Raw genomic sequence first — 23,530 nt, forward strand, 5'->3', positions numbered from 1 at the left:
CACCGATAATCTTCCTTTTCCCTTCTAGGACTACTTTTAGCCTTTCTTTTGTCTTGTTGTCCCTTTGCATAGAAGACTTGCATAACATCTCTTGCAAGGACGAAGGGGTCGTCTCTGTATGCGGTCTTAGTGAGATCAACGGTAGTGAACCCTTCGCTGTCAGTGTTGATTTCCTCGAGCCAGACCCATTGGTAGCGAAAAAGAGCTGTCTTCAACAGACCGTAGGCTAGCTCCCATATCTCCTCTATGAAACCATAGTGTGTCGCCTGCACGTTGCCGTTTTCATCGTGAGCATCAAAATGAACATCACAATTTTGGTATGTACTCTTTCCATCTTGCTTTTTTGTGTAAAATGTGAATCCATTGATCTCATACCCTTGGTACTTAAGATATGTACTCAAAGGTCCCTTGGCTAAGGCATCCAGTTGATTACCCAACTTTATTCCAAGCAAGCGACGTCGCAACCAGCTGACAAATTCCTCCTTATATTTCTTATCCAGCCAAGCCTGTGACTTGCTCGGATACAGAGTTTGCAGCGATTGCATGTGCTCATCAATGTATGGCATCACACCCTCGGCTTGCTGGAGAACAGCGAACTATGCATGTCTGAAAGAAACAAGGTCGTCTACTGTAACAGATTTCTCCCCGACAGTTCCTTTGCCATGTAGTCTTCCCTCGTGATGAAATTCTGGAACTCCGACCCTTTTGATGTCCAGATAATATGTGCAGAACTCAATGGCCTCCTCTGTTGACCATCCTTCAACCATGCCCCCTTCTGGCCTGAATCTGTTCCTAACATACCTCCTGAAAACTTTCATTAATCTTTCGAAAGGGAACATCTGATGCAGGTACATTGGGCCAAGGGCTCTAATTTGGTCAACAAGATGAATGAGCAGATGTAATGAGATATCAAAGTAAGTCGGCGGGAAATGCATCTCAAGCCTAACGAGAGTTTCGGCTATGTCCCGCTGCAGCTGCTCTAGCGTGGACACATCAATGACCTTTTTTGAGATCGCGTTGAAGAACGAGCAAAGCTTTATGATTGGGGCGCGGACCTTTGGGGGAGGATACCATGCAGGGCAACAAGGAGCAGCTGAGTCATAATGATATGATAGTCATGGGCCTTCATAGGGCCATAGTTGAACTTAAGTTCCCTCATGTTCACTAGCCTCTTCGGGTTTGCACAGTAGCCTATCGGGACTTTGAGTTCATTGAACAAAGAAATAAGGCGCACGCTTTCTTCCTTCTTCAATGTCCATGACGCAACCAGAAGTTCGAACTGGCCATTCTCTAGCTCCACGGGATGCAGCTCCTTCCTGATTCCCAAGTGTTGCATGTCCCGGTGTGTGGCTAGTGAATCCTTCGATGTCCCCCCGGTGTCCATCAAGGTGTTAAGAGTGTTAGCGCACACGTTTTTAGTGATGTGCATGGGATCAAGACAGTGGCGTACACTCAGAAATGGCCAATAAGGTAGTTTCCAGAAAACTGATTTTTTCTTCCAAATGCTCCCATCAGGCGCTGCTACTGCAGTGTCCCCCTTCCCAAGGACAACCTCCAGTTTGTTGAGTTCTCGAAGTATCGCAGGCCCGTCTCGATATTTTGGAGCTAAGCGTTTCTCAATAGTACCGTTGAAATCTTTTCTGTTCTTGCGGTAAGGGTGATCCTTAGGTAGGAACCTACGGTGTCCCATATAAACTATCTTTGAGTTATTTGGCAGATTTACCGCATCGGTGTCGTCCAAGCACTCGACACATCCAGTATAGCCTTTTGTTTTCTCTCCGGACAACGAACCTCGACCTGGCAGGTCGGTGATTGTAGCGATAAGTACTCCCTTGATCGTGACATGTTCCTTTTTGTACTCGTCCCAAATATCCGGCACACCCTTTTCAAACATCTCCACTAGTTCATTGATCACTGGTTCCAGAAACACATCGATGTCATTCCCAGGCTATCTTGGCCCTTGGATCAGTATTGGCATCTGGATGTACGACCGCTTCATACAGACCCAAGGTGGAAGGTTGTATATACAGAGCGTCACTGGCCAGGTGCTATGATTGCTTCTAACCTGGTTGAAAGGATTCATCCCATCTGTGCTCAAAGCAAACCAAAGGTGTCTTACCTCTCCACCGATGTCCTTATAGAATATAGTATTGACAGTCCTCCAGTCATGCCCATCGGCGGGGTGCCTCATCATTGTATCTTTCTTACGCTCTTCGCCATGCCAGCGCAATAGCTTGGCTGACTTTGCACATGCAAACAGCCTATGCACCCGGGGAGCTATAGGGAAATACCAAACGACCTTTTATGGGACCTCCTCTGGTCTTGGTACCCTCATCTGATGGCCCTTCCTTATACCGTGGAGTTTCACACTTGGGGCACTTGTCCAAGTCTTTGTATTTTTCTCCATGGTACAATATGCAATCATTGGAACACGTGTGGATTTTTTCAACCTCGAGGCCGATGGGCAGATCATTTGCTTGGCCAAGTATGTCTTTTCTGGCAACTCATTTTTTTCTGGGAGCATTTTCCTTATTATAGCTAACAAATGATCGAAGCCTTTATCGCTCAATCCGTTTGTTGATTTGAACTCTAACAGCATGATGTCGGCTTCCAGTTTGCTCATTGGACAATTCCTATACAATGGTGTTTTGCCATCTTGTCTCATTTTCTCTAGCTTTCTCAGCTGTCTTTCACTAAGACATCCGGTCTCTACATTACGTAGCAGCTGAGAAATGCCATCGTTATCCTCGGTGTCGTCAGCTAGCGTGTTCCTAAACACATTATTAACTGTGGCCATAGGTTCCGTGTTGACACCGGGTTCCTCGTCAGCATCGTGGATGGCTACGTCAGGCATGTCCACATCATCATCGTTTTCTCGCAGAACATTCACACCAACCTCGACATGCATAGCCCATATCGTATAGTTTGGCATGAACCCCCTGGTAATCAAGTGTGATCGTATAGACTCAATTTGATGAAAGTTCCTATGATTCTTGCAATCTTTGCATGGGCAGAAGACAGGGTTCCCATTCCCAGCATGGACTTTGGCATCGGTGATAAACTGGCTGACGCCATGCATGTACCGCTTGTCCGTTCGGGACAGATGCATCCACTCTCGATCTATCTCTGCACAAAAAAAATATTGAGACAGTAATTACAAAGAATTAATAAGAAATCGAGCTTCATGGACAACAATTGTAGCTCGAAAGTACCATTTTTGGAAAACATTATAGTACACTAATTACTGAAAAATTGAGAATTGGTCGCCCCGGCCCTGTAATTTGAAAATCGTAGTAAAAACAATTATTGCACAATATTGAAGAACAACTATTCTACTCTACTTCTAAGAACTAAATATAGCATCACATACTAACAATGATGATCTTGACCACCATGGAATAATTAGCTAGGAATTTAAATGTGTTCATAGACACCAATCTTTTGGATGATGGATTCACCACAATTTGAGCCTTGCACAAATGTCCAATTGGAAAAGTGCTCTCTAGAATGGAGAAAGAACTAGAATGAGAATCAAGCAATGTAGCCATCAAAACGAAGCTAATTAAGCAACAAAATCAAATGAGTGGATGTTTGTTACTAACCTTAAAGCAAAAAGATCAAGCCATTCTTCAAAATCCAAGCACTAGCTTCATGGTGAAGAGCAGCCGCAACCATGGAGGGAAGGGCCCAAAAGCGCGCCTCTGTTCTCATGATGGAAGAGGGAAGGAAGAAGAGGACGGCTGCAGCCTTTTATGCAGTAGGCTTATCACCATCGGCTCTTGGCTAGAACCGACAGTGATAGAGCACAATCATTGCCGGTTTGTGGCTTGAACCGACAGTGATGAGTGCCCGCCAAAAAACTGCCAGTTCAAACCACAAACCGGCAGTGATGTGGTCCTTCACTGCCGGTTTTAGCCCAGCCCCAATCATTTTTTTTTTCATTTTCAAGCTCATAACCCGAAGTGAAAGTACATCACTGCCAGTTCTCACAAATCCGGCAGTGATGATGCCGGCAGTGATGTGCAAATCTGGCGTAGTGACTGGCGGTTTTCTTACACGAACCGTCGGTGTAAAGGCTTTTACATAGGCGGTCCTTGAGGCTAGTCCACACATTTCTCTCTATTGGCGCCACCTCTTTTCGAACCGCCAATGAAAAAAAAAAGATGACGCCAAGAGAAATCACCAGAGTACTAGTGACGAGGGAGAAGCCATATATCGAGGTCACCAGCGGTGGCCCGAGGGACATTGGTCGGCTGTACACGCTAGTGTCGTAGCTCCGGCAAGCAGTGGAGGATGTGTGTGCACCACTGGCATGCCCCCCATCGTCGAGCCCTGATCATGCGCGCCACCTGTTGTCCTGGCATGCGCCTCTTTGTACCCGTGCACACAACCCTGCGCAAGCGCTCCGCGCCTTGTTACACCCACGGGTCACGCGTCCATGTCACCATGGTTGTGCCCCCAAGTTGTTGCTGCCAACGCCGTGCGCTGGTCGCATCATGGCTCGGCGGTGAGCCCGCTCCCTGTTCTGTTGTTCCCCCGGAAGCCAGCACTGTTGGCCAAGGAGTCGAGTACGGTCATGCTCGTTGGTCAATTTCATCCCAAAAAAAGGAAGAAGAAGCGATTTTATAAAAAGGGCCATGGAAGAGTGTTGAAACATAAGGAGGGTTTTTGTATATGAAACACGTGGTGGCTGAGCAAAGAGGTACAAACCTTCGGTGAACCACTAAAAAATTTAAGGCTAAAAAGTAGAGTTTGATTTGATGAACCTAAATGACATACCTTTAAAATGGACGTCTGGTGAATTTTATTCAAGTTGAATACAAAACAATGCTATGTGGTTTATTTGTTAGGATGGGTTGCGTGAGGCTTGAGGTCCAAGTTTGAATACTCTGGAATATAATGTACTTGAGCAGTAAATTTCAAATCCTCTAGAACAGACTCGATATTATTTTTTAGCATTATTTTTAATTCTTTTGCAATTTATTTAAAATAACATTTCATGGGATGGGCTGACTTACCAACAACCTATAAAAATCAAGTTTAGAAGTGATTGGATAGAGGTGTGGTTTCATAATTGCCTCTGTCTAAAAATACTTTCTATGGTAGTGCATGCCTACAAAAACACTGCCGTCAAAACAATATTTTTTTCCCAAGAAATGACCTATCCCGATAGGATAAGGAGTTGTAGTTCATATTGTAGAAGAAATAATTAACCCTATTTATCAGGGAAAGCAAGGTATGAAAATCCTACAATTGCAGGACTAATTAAAGCCCATAAAAAACCTGAAGCACAACAAACTAAGAAACTAACCACTACTACAAAAACATTCATCAAAATGTGTTACAAAAAAATGTTCCATATGAACACAAAACAATGTGTTACAGAGGAAGGTTGTAACACACAATGATTTTTTAATTAAAACATGTTACAAACAGCGATTATAGTAACATAACAAAATTAATGTTACTTGTAAAATATTATACAGACCGTAACATGTTGTAATATAATTGGAACATACTATCCTGTAGCTGGCTACAGAATAACTTATTCTGTAGCCACTTTGAGTTATGATAATTACTATGTTAATTTACGAGATTATAGTAACTCCTTACTAAGTGGTTTAATATAACGTTATGGTAAATATCCCCATGTGTTATAGTAACCCAACTATATCGTAAATATGTATTAACATTATGGTAAATTAGTATATAAAATTATAGTAAATGGAGGTGGCTACAGAATAACTTATTTTGTAGCCGGCTACTGAATAGCCTCTCCCTATATATATATATATATATACTGGAGGCGCCCTCTTTGCCGAGGGCCCAGGGCACTCGGCAAAGGCCCAAAAGCCCTCGGCAAAGGCTTTGCCGAGCGCCGCCCTCGGCAAAGGGCCCTCGGGAAAAAAATTAACGGCAAAGAGGCTCTTTGCCGAGGGCCATTTGTCGGGCACTCGGCAAAGCCTTTTCCGAGGGCCAACGGCGACACTCGGCAAAGAAAAGCAGCCGTCAACGGCGCTGCTCCGTTAACGGCGCCTTTGCCAAGTGCCGGCAGTTAGGGCACTCGGCAAATACATTTTTTATTTTTTTTTCAAAAACTCTTTGCCTAGTGCCGCGGCGGCAAGGCACTCGGCAAAGATTTTTTGCTTTTTAAAAAAAAAATCTTTGCCGAGTGCAATGTCCTCGCACTCGGCAAAGTTTCCCAGCTGCCGAGTGCCATGACCATTGCACTCGGCAAATCAACCGAAATTGCAATTTTTTTTGTTTTTTGCATTCCACTAACACAAACAGTTCAAATATATAGCACATGTCACATATATATATCACAAACATCACAATAATCACATATATATCACAACGAAACCATTTTCACACATTATATCACAACCACAACTCAAATAACAACATATCGCAACCACAAGTCAAATATCACAACCACAAGTCACAAATTCACAACCACAGTCCATCAAGTCCAAGCACAAGTCACAACCACAAGTGAAGCTCAAGTCCAAGCACATGACGAAGCACAACTCCTCAAAAAAACGGCCTACGACACGATGGTGAAGCAAAGGCTCCATCATTCGGTGACGCATGAGCAGGGTTATTCGAACCCGCCGACGGAAGATGCAAAAAGGATAAGAGGTTGCATGTGTGAGATTCATCTAGTAAGTTTCTATGTGAAGCATTGGTGTATGTCATAGCTAGTGCAAGCATATAGTAAGTTTCTATGTCAAGCATCTAGTAAATTGAGAATGTCAAGCATGGTTGTATGTCATAGCTAGTACAAGCATGTAGTAAGTTTCTATGTCAAGCATCTAGTAAGTTTCTATGTCAAGCATCTAGTAAGTTTGTATGTCAACCATGGTTGTATGTCAAGGAAGCATCTAGTAAGAGTGAACTTTCATACTTACAGGAGTGGCTGTAGGAGTAGGCGGTGGAGGAGCTGCCAACGGCAAAGGTACACCCCCTTGCTGGACACTCCGCATGAAGGCCACCATTTCTTGCATCCTCCTCTCCTGGGCCGCGAACGCTTCCCTCTGGGCCTGCAGCTGCGTGCTCTAAGCCTCGACCACGAGCTTCTGGGCCTGCAGCTCGGCCTGCAATACAAACTTCAATGTTTCAGTAATGCAAATGTAACTTAGGTGTGCAAAGATGAACGTACGACGAGTAAAACAGGACGTACCTCGAGAGCGTCGACCCGCTACAGTGACGGAGTAGGCCGTGGGCGTATGGGCTAGCTGGAGCTCATGCTCCATGCTCGGAGCACGTTGAGAGAGGGAACAGTGGTGGAGTCGATGGCGCCGTCTGCAATCCACAGCCGCCCATGCTTCTTGCCTCCTCCTAGCCTCATGGTGGTCTCTGCATCAATGGGCTTAGTGCGCACATCGTAATCTTCCCCATGGACCTCCCTCACCTTTGAGGTGTACTCTTGGACCTTTGTGTGCACGGTCGGGTCGGAGTACACCTCGCGCGGGGTAGACGGGTCGAAGGAGACAGAGGAAGACGCCCTGCCCATGTGGGACATAGCCCACGCAGAGAACTCCGAGACCTCCACGCCCGGGTGTGCAGCCTCCTATGAGTAAGACGACAAGATGGTGAGAAATAAGGCAGAACTCAGCGTCAAATAAGATAAAAGAAATCACTTACATATGCTTGTTTGTAGGCAGGGAGGCTGCGACTGCCTTGATGGTGAGTAGCACCTCGCCTCAGCAGACGCTGGTCCCGCTGCCTCGCGTGGTTCTCAGCGAAGTCGTTGGACAACCACCTGTCCACGATCATCTCCCAACACACGGAGTGGGATCGGCACCACCAGGGAATCACCTACAAGTCATCAATTATTTGACATAGAAAAAGATAAAATTAAATCGACTTAATCTCAAAACAAATCATTATTAATGTTTTTCGTCTACCTCAAGGTACTGGGCCTGGGACAGCTCCACCTGTCTTGCATCAGGCTTGCTGATGGACTGCTTCAACACCATGGCGTAGTAGTCTCTATGGGCCTGCACACGCGCCTCGTGGTGCATGTCGGTGACGTACCTCCTACAAGCGGATCGTAAGCTGCCTCTTCTGGCCATCTCTAGAGTCTACCTCCAGGTACCTTGAGGATTTACACTTCGGACAGTACTTTGCATCCTTGTGATCTTTCCTAAATAAGACGCACCCCTTCGGACAAACATGTATCTTGTCATATGGCATCTTAAGCATATGAAGTAGTTTCTGTGACTCGTGCAAGTTCTTCGGCAGAATGTGCTTCTCCGGTAGCATGCTGCCAAACACGGCCAACATCTTATCAAAGCCTTCGCGACTCAGATTTAACTCGGCCTTCAACCCCATAACACGTCCAATGGCATCCAGCTGAGAAACCGTTGTACTCTCATGAAGGGGTTTCTGTGCCAAGTCCAACATTTCGTAGAAGGCCTTAGCGGCTTCCTCCATCTCCTCCTTCTCACGTCCTTCTGCGAAGTGAGCTTGGTGAGTGTCATCTAGCATGTTTGCTACTCCAGCATCATCATCAAAAGCCTCGAGGCGTGGTCTCACCACCTCCGCTCTTATACGATCTGCTTCACCATGGTGGATCCACCGGTGGTAGCCAGCCATATAACCATTGTACACAAGATGTTTACCCATGGTCACCTTGTCTACCCTTCTGTTGTTGTCACATTTGCTACAGGGACACCAAAGTTTAGAATGTCCTTTAGCTACACCCGAGCTCCATGCATGTTCCAAGAAAGCATCTGTCCCATTCACCCACTCAATGTCAAAGTCACTCCTGCTTCTCCGGCCCGTGTACATCCACTGATGGTCTTCCATCCTTCCACATATACAGCACATAGTAATGTAACCATCAATTGCATCTACGCGGTGTTCCTACTCTCTAATAGGTGAGGATAGGTCCTAATCCCACCCGCGGATGCGTAGATGACGTTAGTTTCCATGCTCCGCTCCCTATCCGAGACAGAATTTCGGTAGCACCTCCCCGCTGTTCTCCTGATGCACGTCCTGCAAGGGAGAGTGTGTATCTAGAGAACAACAGGGGGTGATGCCGAAACACCATCTCGGACCAGAGCGGACCATGGAAACTAACCCATCTACGCATCCACGGGCTATCCAAAAAATGTGGACAATCCGAAACTGATACGGTTGTAGATATACAAAGATCTGTATACCTCCAACCGTATCTCTTTGGGATGGGAGACACCTAACTAGGTTATGCGCCCAAAGACCACATTCGGATAGAGGGTTTATACCTAGGGTGCCGGTGAGGTCAAGGTAGCGGGGCGGTGGAGAGTCGGTGCAGTGGCGAGTCGACGCGGTGCAGGAAGACCCACAGCACCGACGAAGACGATCGGGGTCACCGAGTCCCTCCCATAGGTCCTCCTACAAAAAAGGGCAAAAATGGTTAGTGTCGACTCAAAATTTCGGCAGCACCTCCCCTGCACGGGGAGGTTCCCAAAACCTGCATAAAACATGGCATAAAGGCCAACAACCACATATATACCAAACATGGGCACGAAGGCCAACAACCACCAATATATCAAGAGGAGCCATGTACTTTAGTTCTCTTTCCATGCAGATGAAAGTATTGAAGTAGTACAACAACAATTACTACTAACCCTACAACTACTACTAACACTACTACTAACAACTACTTAACTACTAACAGTACTAATACTAAGAACTACTTAACTATTAACAACTACTACTACTAACCACTACTACTTACTAACTACTACTACTTACTAACTACTACTACTACTAAGCCTACAACTAACACTACTAACTACTACTAACAACCACTACTACTTACTAACTACTACTATTTACTAACTACTACTACTACTACTAACCCTACAACTAACACTACTAACTACTACAGCTAACACTACAACTAACACTACTAACTACTACTACTAACACTACAACTAACTACTACTAACACTACTAACTACTACTACTACTAACACTACAAGGGTAGGGCTTACCTTGGCGGCAAGAACAGCAAGAGCGAGGGCCGGCGACGACGGCGGGGATGACCGCAGCAACGCGAGGATCAACGGGCTGTCAGAACGGCGCGAGGATCGACGGGCGGTTGGGTCGGCACCTTCCTCTTCTTCCTCCTCCCCATTCTCTTTCTTCCTCTTGCTCCTCTCCTTCTCCCTCTGCTGGCCGGCCGCAGGGCACGGCGGGGCCGGTGGAGCTTAGGGCCAGCGGGGGAGCTCGGGGCCCGCCGGGTCGCTGTCCTCGGGGAGCTCGGAGCCCGGGGTGCCGGCGAGCTCGGGGCGGCGGCCGGGGACCCAGGGCGTGGGCGCGGGGCTGCCGGGGTGGGGGCGTGGGTCCGCCGGGGCGGGGGCGCGAGGCCACCGGGGCAGGGGCGCGGGGCCGCCGGGGCTGGGCGAGAGCGCCGGCCGGGAGCCGGGGCGAGCGCCGCCGGGACAGGGGCGTCGGGGCGGGCCCGGTAGGACCTCGCCGGAGGGGGACGACGGCGGGGTCGGCGGCGGCGACGCGGCGACGCGGGGGCGGGTGGGACACGAGTGAGGAGGGGTGGGGTTGGGCCGGCCCATTCTAGGCCTTTAGGTTAAAAGATTTGCTGAGTGCCAGGCCCAGCGGCACTCGGCAAAGGTTTTTTTTTAATTCTTTGCCGAGCGGCCTGTGACCTGGCGCTCGGCAAAGGCTTCTTTGCCGAGTGCCAAGGTTGGCACTCGACAAATTAAATTTTTTTTGTTTTTTTCGCCCCATTTTTTCTGGGGCCTTGCTACAGTACTTAAAACTCCATTTCAAAATTTGGGACAATTTTTAGTTTTTTTACTTTATTTCCTTAATTAGTTTTGTTTCGTTGAATTTTTTTGACTATTTCAAATTTGAATTGCATGTACATGAAATAATGGAATTTGGTCATTCAAAAAATGGTATTCATGATGTTTGGCGTTTGTTGAGGTCGTATCCAGGAAGTCGCATGAAATTACGAACATCTTGTTGTCGTAACATGACGATGTACTTGCGGGAAAAGTGTATTTAAATTATATAAAATCCAACCGAAGTCCGAAAATCACGAAACTTGTCGAGGTGTCTTGTTATCGCATGTGGATGACGTGGTAAAAAATTGAGAAAGCTTGGAGCAAGTTGTGACGTCGGATGCCTAAAAGCCAGACATCTCCACATGTGATAACATGACACCTCGACAAGTTTCGTGATAACATGACACCTCGACAAGCTCGAAACATTCTCAATTTTTTACCATAGCCTACACATGCAATAACATGACACCTCGACAAGTTTCGTGATTTTCGGACTTCGTATGGACTTTATATAATTTTAAAACACTTTTCCGACAAGTGGCTCGTCATGCTACGTGAAGAAGATGCGCGAAATTTGATGCGAGTTCGTGGATAGAGACTCAACATACACCAAATACCATGAATAACATTTTTCGAAGCACTAGATTACAATATTCCATGCACTTACCGTTCAAATTTGAATTACATATAAAAATTCAACATAATCAAATTAATCAACCAAATATAACCAAAAAAACTAGAAAAAACACCAAATTTGAACCTGAAGTTGTAAACAATGTAGGCGGGCCCAACAAAAAATTTGGGGTCAAAAAAACAAAAAAAATTGAAAATTTGCCGAGTGTGAGCTTGGCACTCGACAAAGACTGTCTTTGCCGAGTGCTGGTCCAGGGGCACTCGGCAAAGAATTTTTTAAAAGAAAATTTTCAAAAACGGTTAAAAAGTCTTTGCCGAGGGCCTAACGGTGATGCCCTCGGCAAAGATTGACGGCAGGGGATGGACGTTGTGTCAGGCGGTGTTGCCGAGGGCCGGCCCTTTGCCGAGGGCTTAGCCCTCGGCAAATAATTATTGTTGCCGTGTGCTTGTCTTTGCCGAGGGCTGTTGTTTGCCGAGGGTCAAACACTCTTTGCCGAGTGCCCGAGCATTTTCCCTCGACAAATCCTCAGGCCCTCGGCAAAGATGCTCTATCCGGTAGTGTATCATATACTAGATAAATGCTCGTGTGTTGCACGGGGTTACAAACTTTTGTTGCATGGGGCTACAAAAAATTTCCCACACCTATACAGCGAAAAATTTGTGGTGGGCTACCGACGGCGCTGAGGTGGGTGGAGGGTGCTCGCCAGCGCCTGAGAAGAGGATCGTGCAGAGGACTGCTACGCCACGAACACCAACTCCACCACGGTGGAGCTGCATTTCTGAGATATGTCGAAGCACTTCTTTAAATGCACGCGCAGCAAGTTTCGTTTTTTTGCCAACTCTGTTCAGATTTGGCTTTCATTCAGTATGCACATGTTTACTGGCAGCTCTGTACATCGATCCAACAATTCTTATTCCTACAATCCTGATCCTACTCTAGTCTAGGAAATAGAAACTGCATAGAGGCACCATAGGTCCGTAGCCTGAGTTTCCATGCCTCCAGCCGGCGTTGTCCCTCCGGGCCGCTGATACGCAGACCTGCCCGCCGCGCTTGCCACCGATCGCATCTGTTCTTGCACCTTGCGCTGCTGCAGCGGTGGCGAGGCGAAGTAGGCCCGCCGCCTTGTCCGGCGGGTCGTCGACGAGCAACAGCACACGCTCTCCGCGCCGGCGTCGTTTGCACAGCCCGCAGCAAGTCGTCCTGCACCAGAACCACATCGCCCGTGCCCCGCTGCAGGCCTCCAGGTCGACGAGTTACCCGCCCGCCGATGCGTGTCATGGGTGATGGGCCTCTGCTACACGGACCGCGAACTTCTCCGTGGCCACCGCGTCGGACGACTCCTCGCAGGCCGCGGCCATCGCCAGTGTCCAGGAGAACTTCCACTGGCGGGCGGTGGTCCTGTTGCACGAGAATAAGATAAGCACTTGAAAAAATATTGAGGCATTCATTATCTATGCCAATGATTTAATTTAGCAATTGCAGTGAAGCGATTTAAAAGTTGTAACATATATATTATTACAAGAAGCCGATAGCAATTTAAACATATAAGTGCAACTTTGGGACATATCATCAAACACTCTCACATCATGCCCATTAATGCGAAGTACTAGTTCGTGCTCCTCGCCTGCTCGTACGTCAAGTTTGCATCCGCAGCGCGACCCTCCTGGCCACCGACACCTTTCGCGTCGGCCTCGCTCGTCCTCTCAACAGCGCAGTTCCAGCCATTGGCCACCTCCTCTGCGATCGCTGGATAGGCCGGATAATGTACGTATTTAGCTGGATGTATACGTATTTGGTCCAACTTTGGATTTGTGGTGGTGCGGAGGAAGGTGGCTGAATAGTGTACATATTTGGTACAGTTTTTTTTAAGTCTTTGTGACCGGATAGTATACATTTTTTTGTATCCCCAGGTAGATGATTACTTTAATTTAGAGGTTTTTTAGGTGTAGAGATACTAATACAAAATTAGTGCAACACACTATGCCATATTTCTGAACCTGATCCTCATTCTTTGGTTCATCATTACCATCATTATGTGATTGTCCCATAAAACTATTGGCATATATATGTGCTTCAGGGCCTAGAAGTTAGTCATGGATAATTGGAAAGTGCTTCAGAGCCTAGATGATGTTAGTCATGGATAAGTGGAGTGGCATGAAGCTCCCGGTAGTGCTGCTACGTGTGTGGGTTGGGGGTGTCGACAGAATATCATCGGCAGTCCTCCGAGGGGTATCCCACGAAGGTAGATTGATCGGTAGAGGAGCGCGAGATCAAGAACAAGAAAGCAACAGAGACACACGAGTTAGACAGGTTCAGGCCGTCAGTATGACGTAATACCCTACTTCTGTGGTCTGTTGGTTTATATTAGCTATCGTATGATATGCCGTGATTTTAGAGGGGTCCCTGCCCGCCTTATATAGTTCGGGAGGCAGGGTTACAAGTCGGTTAGATCTGAGAGATAACCGGAAAGTAATAACTGATTACAGGAATCTTGGGATCATACATATCCTAACAGATATCGTAGTATCTTCAAGATATCTTCCCGATGTCTTGCGGAAGGCGCCGAGCAGAGTCGTGCCTCGCAAGGCTTCTTCTTGTGGGCTAGGCCACCCCTAGGGGCGCAGCCCATGTGGTCTGCCGTGGGTATCCGGGGTCGTACCCCCCACAGCTAGTCCCCGAGCGTCTTGTACCCGTTGTGCAACGCCGTCTTGAGCTTGTCCGAGCAGGTGCGAACCAAAGCCGAGCAGTCCAACTCATGGTCCGACCACCGTGATGAGTCATCAAACAGCTGTGAGCAGTTGGCGAGCAGCGTGCATCATAGCCGAGCAGCGTGGACCATCGCCGAGCAGCATGCCCCAAGCACGGCTTGCCATAAGGGTGTAAGGAGCTCAAGTCTAGAATTGAAAATTTTCTCTTAGTGGACCAAGTGTGCCCACTTAGAGTCCGACCACGAGGAAAGGAGATAATCTTCTTCGGTTTCTAGAGTAACGGAGTCAAGCACATTCACCGCAAGGTGAAGTGTGCCCACTTAGTCCCAGAGCCTGACAGTAGATGACGTAGTCATGTGGTGCCAGGGTCCAAAGTAGAAGAAATAACAGACGACCAGCTGAGCAGTCAGCCAGTCCCCGGGCGTAGCTCCGAAACAAGACGAAACACATTCACCGTAAGGTGAAGTGTGCCCACTTAGTCCCCGAGCCTGACAGTAGGTGACGTAGTCACGTGGTGCCAGGGTCCAAAGTAGAAGAAATAACAGATGACCTGCTGAGCAGTCAGCCAGTCCCCGAGCTGCAAGCGGATATACCGGAGCAATCAAACCATGGCAAAAAAATCAGAGTAACGGCTGTACAGTAACGGTTACTGAGCCTCAATAAATTACGGAGAAATCGGCGGTTATTCGGCGAGTAACAACAAATGGCAGCGATAAATGAATGACGTGGGCTATGGTTGCGTGAAAGCCCAGGTTGCGGCCCATTAAACCGTGTTGGAGAATTCAGAGCAGCGCAGATCGCGGAAACGGTTTCCCAAAAACCCTCGGATGCAAAAAAAAGGGTGGGGAAAGTGCTTTATAACTGCGCCGCCGCAGTCCCCACTCCCACCCTTACCACTTCGTCTTTCTCCAATACTCCCGCATTTCCAGATTCATAGGCACATCTACCTCTGCCGCCAAACCCTAATCGAAATCTGAAGGATGGCGCCGAAGAAGGGAGCCATGAAAGCGGGCACCGAGGCCCGGAGGGATGAAGAGTGGGTGTCGTCGTGCACTAGAGAGGCGGAGCTGAACAGACTAGTTGAGGCAGGCGTTCTTCCTGACCGCGCGACCGCCGGATGGCGGCCGGCCCTCGGTGAGCCCTTTCCAACACCTCATACCGACGAAGTTGTGGTATTTGAAGATTACTTTTGGTGTGGGTTGGGATTCCCTGTTCATCCATTCCTTAGGGATTTGTTGGAGCTATGGGTAGTCAGTTTGTGCAATCTCCACCCAAATACCATTCTTCACATCTCTATCTTTATCCACTTCTGTGAGGCATTCCTTGGTATCCTTCCCCACTTCAACCTTTTCCGTTATCTATTCTGGCTGAAGAAGAGAGGCGGTGGTGGTTCCAAGGTGGTCGGCGGAGTATACCTTCAACCAGCCATCCGCTGCGACCCTGATCACATCCCGGAGAACCAAAAGAGCTGGTCGGAGTTGCCAAGAAACGCTGATATGGACCAAGTGAAAGAGCTTCTTGACTTAATCCGGGGTGTGAATATCAACGGCGGATTGGTAGCAGTGAGTTTTATATCACGTCGTGTTCAACCTTGCAAGGAGAGAGCCCATCCTGCCTTTGAATTCAAAGGGAAAACTGACAGTACCCGGGAGAAACCGGATATGCTATTGAAGGAGGTTATCGAAGAGCGAGCTGCAGAGCTGTTCACTTCGCATGTCTCATTCAACATGCCAGGGTATTCAAAACCCTTTAACTGCAGTAACCAGCCACCCCAGGTAAACGTCTCAGCATTATGTTCCTGATGCTTTTAATCTATCATCATTTCCAAACATCTGGACTCATTCACCTGTAAAAAGATCCACTCGCAGGATAGAGCCGTATACTTCTCGGGTGTACCAAGGAGTGAATGGCCGAGGGAGTAGACAGCCGACGACCATCGCAGCCCGAAGAGGAGGGGCTGAGCACCTCGTCGGATAGTGCGTCCCCAGTATCGGAGAAAATCCATGGGAAAAGGCCAGCGGTAGACGAGCCGGCTCGGAAGAGGAGAAAGACGGCAGGCACCGCTTCCTACAAACCGGGTGGCATCTCGCTTGGTGTTGACCAGGCTACTCGATCGTGAAGGACTGCAGTGTTGGAGTGGTCTGACGATGATGAAGACCTGACAGCGCATCCGCCGAGCATGAAGGAGCCACCGCTCTGCGCTGAAGTCCTCGTTCAGAGAGCGAAAGAGATTCCTACACAACCGACGATGGAAGTCCCGGCGGTGCAGACGACCAGAGTCCCCGAGCAACAAACGGGAGTAACCTCGGAGCAGCATGTGGAGAGGGCTCCGGAACATCAAACGGATCGGTGGTCTTCTGTAGAAGAGCGGGAACCTCCCCAGCAGAGCACTGAGGTGGACCACGCAGCTACACCTGGAGGATCAGGCAGGTATCGCCGGTTCAAGAAGTTGAACCGGAAGACCAAACCGTGAGTATATTTGTCTTGTAGTAGTAATGTTGTTCCTTGACCTCTTTTGAATACTGACAAGCCGACATTATGCAGACCAACGCCGAGGACCGCACCCGCGGTAGAAACAACACCAACTGCTCCTGTCGCGGAGTCCCCGAGTGCTCGGCAACCAGAAGAGAGGTCAGCTGCCGCTGCCGGTGGTCCCGGCGATGGCGAACCATTGGCTCAAACAACAGGCGTGTCAGCGACAGTGACCGAGGCTACGACTGAAACCATTGGTACTTTGGGAGCGGAAGCTGCAGCTGCTGTTGATGCGTCGGAGGCTAGGGAAGCAACTCCGACGATGGCCGAGGAGCAAATTGTACCGCCCGTAGCGATGCCAGGAATGGTCGGAGCCGCTGTCCGGCCACAGAGCCCCCCAGTGGTGCCTCGAGCGACGGTGGAAGAGGACGAGGTTGAGGAGATCGAGCGAGCCGAACCTCAACCCCAGTCCGTCCGGATTATCCGAAAATGCGGGGAAGAAGTGGTAGTTATCAAGGAAGAAAACACCACCAAGGAGATGAAGAGGCTGAGATCTGCGGTAGCTGGAGTAATGACTCAAATCGAGGTTAGTACTGCAACTATAATATTAATAAATGGTGTTGGAGATCGAAGTTCATCACTAGCATTGTACATCCACAGGGTATAATGCGTATAGTCGAGCAGCGGCATCAACTAATAAAGAGGATGGAGCCCCTTGCCAAAGAGAACAAGAAACTCCAGGAGGCAATGAACCTATATGAGAAGAACATCCAGAGGGCCCGACGCGAGCGAGACTTTGCAGAGTCCAATTCGCGGGACCTGGAACATCAGAAGGGGGTTCTGTCCGAGCAGTTGGCAGCTGCAACCGAGCAGCTGCAGAGGAAATCTGATCAGCTGGCAGCAGCATCCGAACAGTTGCAGAAGAAAACCGAGCAGCTGGCCGTTGTGTCAGAACAACTGAAAAATGCTTCCGACCAGTTGGAAAAAAAAACCAGGAGCTGAAAAGCTTAACCGATCAGAACACAGGTATGATTATCGGCGAATATACTTTGTATTTGGTTGAACAACCATCTTTTAGGTGATAACTATTTTGCTTGCAGAGCGAGATGTGGAGCTCGGCCAGCTTCGCAAGACCGTCGAGCAAATCCAACAAGAGAAAACAAAAGAGTCGGAGCGAGCAAACAAACTGACTGAGGAGCTGAAAGGTGAATACCTCCTGGTCGGAATTATTGCTGAAGTATTTTTCTGGTATGACGGAACATTGTCATGTTTGCAGGTTATCGCCGTAAAGCCAAGGCACAATTCGATGTGCTGGTGCAGGAAGCCCAGGTCCAAAAAGACAACTTCAATGCTGTAGTTACCGCAATAAAACCGGTGCTTGACTGCGTCGACCTAGAAACGGCACCCCGACTTGACGGTAGGAGGCAAGGGTCAGATACCATCATCCAGAGGTCCAAGGCAGCATGGGAGAATTTCAAGATCTTCAACCGCGACGCCATTATGACCGTTGCTACTCATGTCCTTGCGGTTGTTCGGTCCCACTACCCAACCATCAACGTTCAGTCGATAGGGGGTGGTTTCGCCAAAGGACTGAGCGATGCGGAGACCCAGAAGCTAGAGGATGAGGTGGAGGACGCAGCGAAGAAACTGGCCGGCGACATAGATCTGTTTGGTGAGACGGATGGCAGTGACGTAGCCCAATGATCTGCGTGGCTGATATCATCTGTAATTTCTACGCAATGCAATTAGAACGCGCGAAAGTGCAAGAACACTTATATATACGATAAATGTTATAAAGTGCATGTGTATGCAGTTAGATTGTATTTTGGCAAAAAAAATCGTCGTAGTTTTGACCATAAGATATTTATACGGAGTATAAGTAGAGTACGAGCAGTTAGTTTGCTACTAACCCCCATGGCCTCAGCTAGCCCATAGTCCATGACGTCGAGCGCGGAGCCCGAGCACGTGTAGAGGGGATAGGCTAGACCAAGGAACCGCAGCCGACCACCCATAATGCAGAGCGCGGAGCCCGTAGCACGTGTAGGGAGAGATCAGAAATTGGGTCTTCTCCAAAGAGAAAAGAGCGAAACGTATGCTGCTTGGCAGTTATCGAAATGACTGTAGATGGCATAAACGGCGACCGAGCAATAAATTCTGCTCTGAGCTCTCGGCCTCGGATAGCCCATAATCTATAACATCGAGCGCAGAGCCCATGCACATGAAGGAAAAACAGGCATGACCAAGGAACCACAGCCGACCACCCAAAACGCAGAGCGCGGAGCCCGTGGCACGTGTAGGAAGAGATCGGGGGCTGGTTCTTCCGAAGAGAACAGAAAAGAAAGTAGGCTGCTCGCTGATCGGCGAAATATCTTTAAAGGTTTACAGCGAATTATTCGGCGGTTTGGAGAAAAACATGTGGTGAGACACGTTGGCGATTTGGAGGAGACGTGTTTGGAGAAAAAATATTTGGCGTTTTTTGGCGAAAATGTGTCGGCATTTTGGAGAAAACGTTCGGCGTTTTTTGGAGAGAACCGTTCGGAGATTTTGGAGATTTGGAGAACTTTATTCGGCGAAATCGTGGTCGGCGATTTGGAGAAACCGTTCGGCGATTTTGGAGAAAACCGTTCCGCGATTTTGGAGAAAACTGTTCGGCGATTTTGGAGATCGTTATGGAGTATCGTAATGCTCGGCGACCATACGCGGAGATCGAAAGTTAAAGGGGAAAAATGGAGACAAATTATGGAGACCAAAACTTTATTCATCATAAAATGGAGAGTACATATCTGGAGCGTTTCAAGGGTAGAAACGTATAAGGTGCTCGATGTGCCATGAGTTTGGAACATCAATCCCATCTAAGTCACATAAGCGATAAGATCCTGGCCGGGTGACCTCTTTGACGACGTAGGGCCCTTCCCAAGGGGAAGAAAGCTTGTGCAACCCTTCGGTCTTTTGTTTTCTACGGAGAATGAGGTCGCCGACGGTGAATGAACGACCTTTTACGTTGCGGTTATAGTACCTTCGCAGATCTTCTAGATACTTGGCTGTGCAGACGTAGGTGATCAGGCGTTCTTCCTCGGCTCGGTCAATGTCCTCTGTCCGAACAGCCGTGGCTTGCTCTTCAACATAATTTTCCACCCTGGGTGCTCGGAAGGCAACATCTGCTGGTAGTATGGCCTCTGAGCCGTAGACCAAAAAATATGGAGACACACCGGTACTGCGACTAGCTTGAGTGCGCAGTCCCCAGACCACAACCGATAGCTCTTTGAGCCATTTGCCCGGATGCTTTTCTTCTTTCTGATATAGCCTCTTTTTGAGGGCGTCAAGGATCATACCATTAGCCCACTCGACCTGGCCATTAGCTCTAGGATGAGCAACGGAAATGTATTTAACAGAGATGCACCGGTCTTCATAGAAGTCCCAAAAATGATGGCCGGTAAACGTGGTTCCGAGGTCGGTGATAATGTTGTTCGGGAGACCGAACCTGTGTATGATATCTTCAAAGAGGTCGACTGCTTTCTTTGCAGTAGCTGAAATGAGCGGTTTGTACTCGATCCACTTGGAGAACTTATCAATGGTGACGTATACATACCGGAAACCTCCTGGCGCTGGCTTGAAAGGCCCAATCATGTCCAGTCCCTAGCATGCGAAAGGCCAAGAGGCTAGGATGGTCTGCAGTTCCTGTGCCAGTACGTGTATTTGCTTGGCGAAGAACTGACATCCTTCACAGCGCCGGATGAGGTCTTCTACGTCGAAGATGGCCGTGGGCTAGTAGAAGCCAGCTCGAAAAGCTTTGCCAACCAGGTTTCTCGAGGCCGCGTGATTGCCACAGGAACCAGAATGAATTTCGTGAAGCAGCTTCACTCCTTCGTCTTGAGGGACGCACTTCTACAATACCCCTTCCTTGGCACTCTTCCTCATCAAGTTACCGTCTACCAACACGTAGTGCTTACTTTGGCGGATTAGGCGTTCGATGTCGGTCTTGTCGGCGGGTACTTCAGAGTTGGTGAGGTACTTGATGAACTGCTCCCTCCAATCGGCGACCGGCGAAGGCACCGCAAGTACCAACTACTCGGCAGGGGGAACCTCCTCAACTTCCTTTTCTTCTTTAATGGATGGCACCAGGAGATCTTGCACGAAGACCCCCGATGGAACCGCGGTGCGAGACGAACCTGTTTTTGAGAGCTGGTCGGCTGGTTGATTTTGATCATGTACCACGTGGTGGTACTCGATATCTTAGAACTTCCCTTCAAGCTTCCTGATTTCGGCGAAGTATGCGTCCATCTTCTCACTGGAACAGGACCAGTCTTTGTTGAGCTGGTTGATAACCAGCGCGGAGTCCCCATACACCATAAGTCATTTGACGCCGAGCTCGACAGCTATTCGTAGACCATGGAGACATGCTTTGTATTCCGCGGCGTTGTTGGAGGCTGGAAAGTGTATCCGGAGGACATAGCGGAGCTTATCTTTGGTCGGCGTAATGAACAGAATGCCTGCGCTGGCACCGCTGATGTTAAGGGCGCTATCAAAATACATCACCCAGTGCTCGGGGCAAGTGGCGGCAATGGGTTCTTAGATCTCGGTCCACTCAGCGACAAAATCAGCAAGCGCCTGTGACTTAATGGTAGGTCTGCTTCTGAATTCAATGGAGTAAGTGCCGAGCTCAACAGCCCACTTAATGATGCGGCCGTTGGCCTCTTTGTTGCAGAGAATGTCCCCCAAAGGGAACTCAGTAACCACGGCGATCTTGTAATACTCGAAGTAGTGTCGGAGCTTTCACGATGTAATCAGAATTGCGTATAACAGCTTCTGTACCTGAGGATAACAAGTTTTGGGCTCATTAAGCAACTCGCTGATGAAGTATACCGGATGTTGCACCTTGTAGGCGTGCCCGGACTCTTCGCGTTCGACGACAATAGCCGTGCTGATGACGCGAGAAGTGGCAGCGATGTAGATTAGCAGAGTTTCATCTAGCCGTGGCGCTATCATGATCAGAGGTTTTGTTAAGAACAACTTGAGCTGCTTAAAAGCTGTGTCTGCCTCCTCCGACTAGGAAAAACGCTCGGAGGCTTTAAGGAGCTTGAAGAAAGGTAGCTCTTTTTCGCCGAGGCGCGAGATGAAGCGACTTAACGCAGCCATGCAGCCTGTAAGCTTCTGTATATCCTTGACGCATGTCGGCCGCTTCATGTTGGTGATGGCGGAGACCTTGTCAGGGTTTGGTTCGATGCCTTGAGCACTAACGATGTAGCCAGTAGTATACCGGATGGAACTCCAAAGATGCACTTTGAAGGGTTCAGCTTCCATCAGTATTTGTTCAAGTTGGAGAAAGTTTCTTCAAGGTCGGCGATAAGATTGTCGGCGGTTTTGGTCTTGACGACCACATCGTCGATGTAGGCTTTTATAGGTTGCGGCCGATCTGTTGGTCGAGGCACATCTGGATAGCCCTTTGATAGGTTGCCCCAGCGTTTTTGAGTCTGAAGGACATAGTGGTGTAGCAGTATGCACCGAAAGGTGTGATGAATGACGTCTTGACCTGGTCTTCTTCCTTGAGGGAGATCTGATGATAGCTAGAGTAACAGTCAAGAAAGGAGAGCAGTTCGCAGCCGGCGGTGGAGTCTACAACCTCATCTATCCGAGGCAGGCCGAAGGGGTCTTTAGGGCAGTGTTTGTTAAGATCAGTATAATCAACACACATTCTCCATTCTTTATTCTTTTTTCGAACGAGAATAGGATTAGCTAACTAATCTGGATGATACACTTCTTTTATAAATCCGGTAGCTAAGAGTCGTTTTATTTCTACCCTAATAGCCTCCTTCTTGTCTGGCGTGAATCGGCGGAGTTTCTGCTTGATCGGTTTGGCTGTCGGCGAGACATTCAAGGAGTGCTCGATCTTCTCCCTTGGTACCCCCGGCATGTCTGCCGGTTTCCAAGCAAACACGTCGGCGTTGGCACGTAGGAAGGAGACGAGCACGCTTTCCTATTTGGGGTCAAGGTGAGACCCGATCTTCACAGTCTTGGAGGGGTCGTCGAGGCCGACCTCCTCGACTTCCTTGGACTTGGCAGAAGCGCGAGGAAGTTCTAGCTCTGGGATCTCCATGTCATCAGCGGGCGCCATCTTGGCTTTGGCAACTACGCTAGCCATCTGGATGGAGAGGTCGGTAGCTTCGGTGAGGGCGAGACTCTCTGTCTCGCAAGCATGGGCGACGGAGAGGTTGGCCCACAAAGTTGGGACTCCTACAGATGAAGGCATCTTCAACACCAGATACGCGTAGTGCGGTATGGTCATGAATTTGGCCAGAGCTGGCCGGCCAAGTATGGCGCGGTAGGCGGTGTCGAAGTCGGCGACGTAGAAGTTGATATGCTTGATGCGGTAGTTGCTTGCCATGCCGAACTGTACTGGCAGGGTGATCTCTCCAAGTGGCATGGATGCCCTTCCAGGTACCACACCCCAGAAGGAGGAGTCCGAGGGTGTGAGATCTGATATCGCGAGGCCCAACTCCCTTAGGGCTCCGGCGAAGAGCAAGTTCAAAGCACTGCCACCATCAACAAGGACTTTTCTAAATAGCACCTTCTGGACGGTTGCGTCGAGGACGAGGGGGAAACGCCCTGTATATGGTATGTCTGCCCACTAGTCGGCCCTGCTGAAGGTGATGGGTATCTCGGACCATGGGCGATAGCTAGGGTCGGCGGTAGTTTCTTCTGAAGCGACGATGAGCACTCGTCGAGCAGCAAGCTTCCATTCCCTTCGACTCTCAGTGGAGGTGAGGCCCCCGAAGATGGTGGCGACCACCTTATCGTGGTCCTAAAAGGCGTTGTTGTTGTTCCCAGGCGGTCGGCGACCTCCTGTTCCATTGTTGGTGTCGTCATCGAGCCTCTTGTCCTAGAACTCCTTGGCTAGACCAATGCAGTCCTTCATCTTG

General features: G+C 48.8%; 3 protein-coding genes across 3 annotated transcripts; 1 reads left to right on the plus strand and 2 right to left on the minus strand.

Moving 5' to 3' along the window:
* Window positions 1–10,202: 10,202 nt before the first annotated feature.
* On the minus strand, window positions 10,203–10,565 carry LOC136510348 (uncharacterized). The gene has a single exon (XM_066504832.1). The coding sequence runs from the start codon at window positions 10,563–10,565 to the stop codon at window positions 10,203–10,205; it is 363 nt and encodes a 120-aa protein (XP_066360929.1).
* Window positions 10,566–16,935: 6,370 nt separating this feature from the next.
* On the plus strand, window positions 16,936–18,317 carry LOC136510349 (uncharacterized). Its single transcript, XM_066504833.1, has 4 exons — window positions 16,936–17,199; window positions 17,274–17,555; window positions 17,692–17,818; window positions 17,890–18,317. Exons 1-4 carry the CDS (start codon window positions 16,936–16,938, stop codon window positions 18,315–18,317), a joined length of 1,101 nt encoding a protein of 366 aa, XP_066360930.1.
* A 4,270-nt stretch (window positions 18,318–22,587) lies between these two features.
* Window positions 22,588–22,896, minus strand: LOC136510350 (uncharacterized). The gene has a single exon (XM_066504834.1). The coding sequence runs from the start codon at window positions 22,894–22,896 to the stop codon at window positions 22,588–22,590; it is 309 nt and encodes a 102-aa protein (XP_066360931.1).
* Window positions 22,897–23,530: the final 634 nt, after the last annotated feature.

The sequence above is a fragment of the Miscanthus floridulus genome, chromosome 16 (assembly GCF_019320115.1).
Source record: "Miscanthus floridulus cultivar M001 chromosome 16, ASM1932011v1, whole genome shotgun sequence".
Classification (NCBI taxonomy): Eukaryota; Viridiplantae; Streptophyta; class Magnoliopsida; order Poales; family Poaceae; genus Miscanthus; species Miscanthus floridulus.